This window comes from Echinops telfairi, unplaced genomic scaffold (assembly GCF_000313985.2).
Source record: "Echinops telfairi isolate 266 unplaced genomic scaffold, ASM31398v2 ScPeMD7_7424;HRSCAF=8462, whole genome shotgun sequence".
Lineage (NCBI taxonomy): Eukaryota > Metazoa > Chordata > Mammalia > Afrosoricida > Tenrecidae > Echinops > Echinops telfairi.
In genome coordinates this window covers 73,296,400-73,298,311 of record NW_022111324.1, presented here as the reverse complement: position 1 = coordinate 73,298,311, position 1,912 = coordinate 73,296,400, and the positions used below count along the sequence as shown (strand labels likewise).

Here is a 1,912-nt window from a genome sequence, read left to right as displayed (position 1 = left end):
GAAGGGCCTGGCGGGGAGAGCGCGCCCCGGCGGCGGGAGGCCGCGCACGCACATAACGGGGCCCCCGCCGCTCCTCACCCAGGATCTCCAGGCGCCGAGTGGCGTGCGGTTCGTCGGTGTAGACCCACTCGAAGTCCTCTCGAGAGACGCGGCTTCCCATGGCGGCGGCTCGCGGGCCCGCTCCGGCCCGAGTGCTTTGGGCTTCGGCTCCTGAGAGACGAAGGCAGAGGGAGTAGCGGCTGCAGCTACCCGCTCGTGTCAGCGGGCGGTGGGCGGAGCGGCCAAGGAGGAGGAGGTGGGCGGAGTCTCCAGGCTCCGCCCAGCCCCGCGCCTCTGGGCGGAGCTTGGCGGCCTGCGCCGGCTGCCACAGGGTGCCGTGTCCTGGGAGCTCGCGAACTCCACCCTTCGGGCTCTCAGTCCCGCGGCTTCACCCCGAGTCAGGATGCCGGCTCCGGCCACTCCCTGCTCCCTCTGAGCTGTATGGGCCTGCGAGGACAGGGAGGGAAATAAAGGAAAGGTGTCTGGTTAGATAAAGCAGTCGGTTTAGCGCCTCCGTGGGTGGAGCTCCCCCGGACGCCTGGAGCTCTGCCAAGCCACAAGGATCCTGGACCATTATTAGCTGAATGGCATGTGGCCCAAGTTTTGTTAATTTTTAAAAAGCAGATTGTTTGTTGAGCCTTTTTGGCTGCTGCCGAAATCACCTCCACAGCAGATTTTTAATTAATTAAAATAATAATAATGATACCTAAAGCTGGGTCTTCCAGTAAAAAAAATACACAATCTATTGGCAATTATAAGCTCATATCTAAGAAAATCCTGTTGCCGAGAAAGGAAAAGATGATAAAGGAGTAGCTTCGTGTTTTGCCTGAAACACTCCTCTGTGACCGCCTTCCAAGATGATTGCTCAATTTCGCATCTCTCATCACAAAAGCCAGCAGAGCCACAACCTCTTCCTGAAAGAGGGGACATTTTGTTTCAAAAGTAGTTAGCATTTCCCCATCAAAAAAGAAACTGAGTTGTAATCAGAACTGGTGTGCCTCGTCCTAAAAGAGCACACCACCACCACCACACACACACAAAAGGACCAGGCGTATAATCAAGCTGCTAAATCCAATAGGTCAGCCTTTTAAAACTAGCAGGCGCTCAAGCAGTAGAAATTAGGCTTTCTGCTTCCATAAAGATTTACAGCCTGGGAAACACCGGAAGTTCTACTCTGACCTAGAGGGTCGCTGTGAGAATGGACTGACTCACTAACCCGATGTTGGTGGGCCTTTTCAATATATAGGAAATAGAACCCAAACCAAACAATGCCATCTCAAGCGACAGGACAAGGTAGAATTGCGCCTGTGAGTTTTGCAGATTGTAAAAAGGTGCTGGAGAGAGTGGGAGAAAAATGTGGATGACACTCAGAACCATAAGGGAGACCTAGCTTAATGGTCATACAGAGACTGATGGGGCCCCCAAGATTGTGGCCCTTTGTCACCCTTTGGGCCTGAGACTATCTAACTAACACCTGTTGTTTTGTTTTCACACCTAAAAAGCAAGAGCCAGGGGAAAGGAGGGAAATCTGTAGTCTACATACAGGCATGTACATATGTAAATATATTTATATTTGATGAAGGGGAAATAGATTTCTGTGCATAGATTTATAGATTTAGTATTAAGGCAGCAGATGGACATTGGGCCTCCACTCAAGTACTTCCTCGATGCAAGAACTCTTTGTTCTATTAATTTGGCATTCCATGATGCTCACCTTCCCGACATGGTTGCCGAAGACAAAGCGGGTGCATAAGCAAATGTGGTGAAGAAAGCTGGTGGCCAGCTATCAAAAGATATGGCGTCTAGGGACTTGAAGATAAGTGACCATCTAGCTCAGAAGCAACAAAGCCCACATGGAAGAAGCACACCAGCC

General features: G+C 51.3%; 1 protein-coding gene across 1 annotated transcript in view; it reads right to left on the bottom strand.

Annotated features, from left to right (window-relative positions):
- Positions 1-229, bottom strand: part of DEGS1 (delta 4-desaturase, sphingolipid 1) — a 12,946-nt gene extending 12,717 nt beyond the window's left edge. The window contains exon 1 of the mRNA XM_004699937.2: positions 79-229. Within this exon, the coding sequence (XP_004699994.1) occupies positions 79-160 (82 nt within the window). The 5' untranslated portion in view covers positions 161-229. The remainder of the gene's footprint in view (positions 1-78) is intronic.
- Positions 230-1,912: the final 1,683 nt, after the last annotated feature.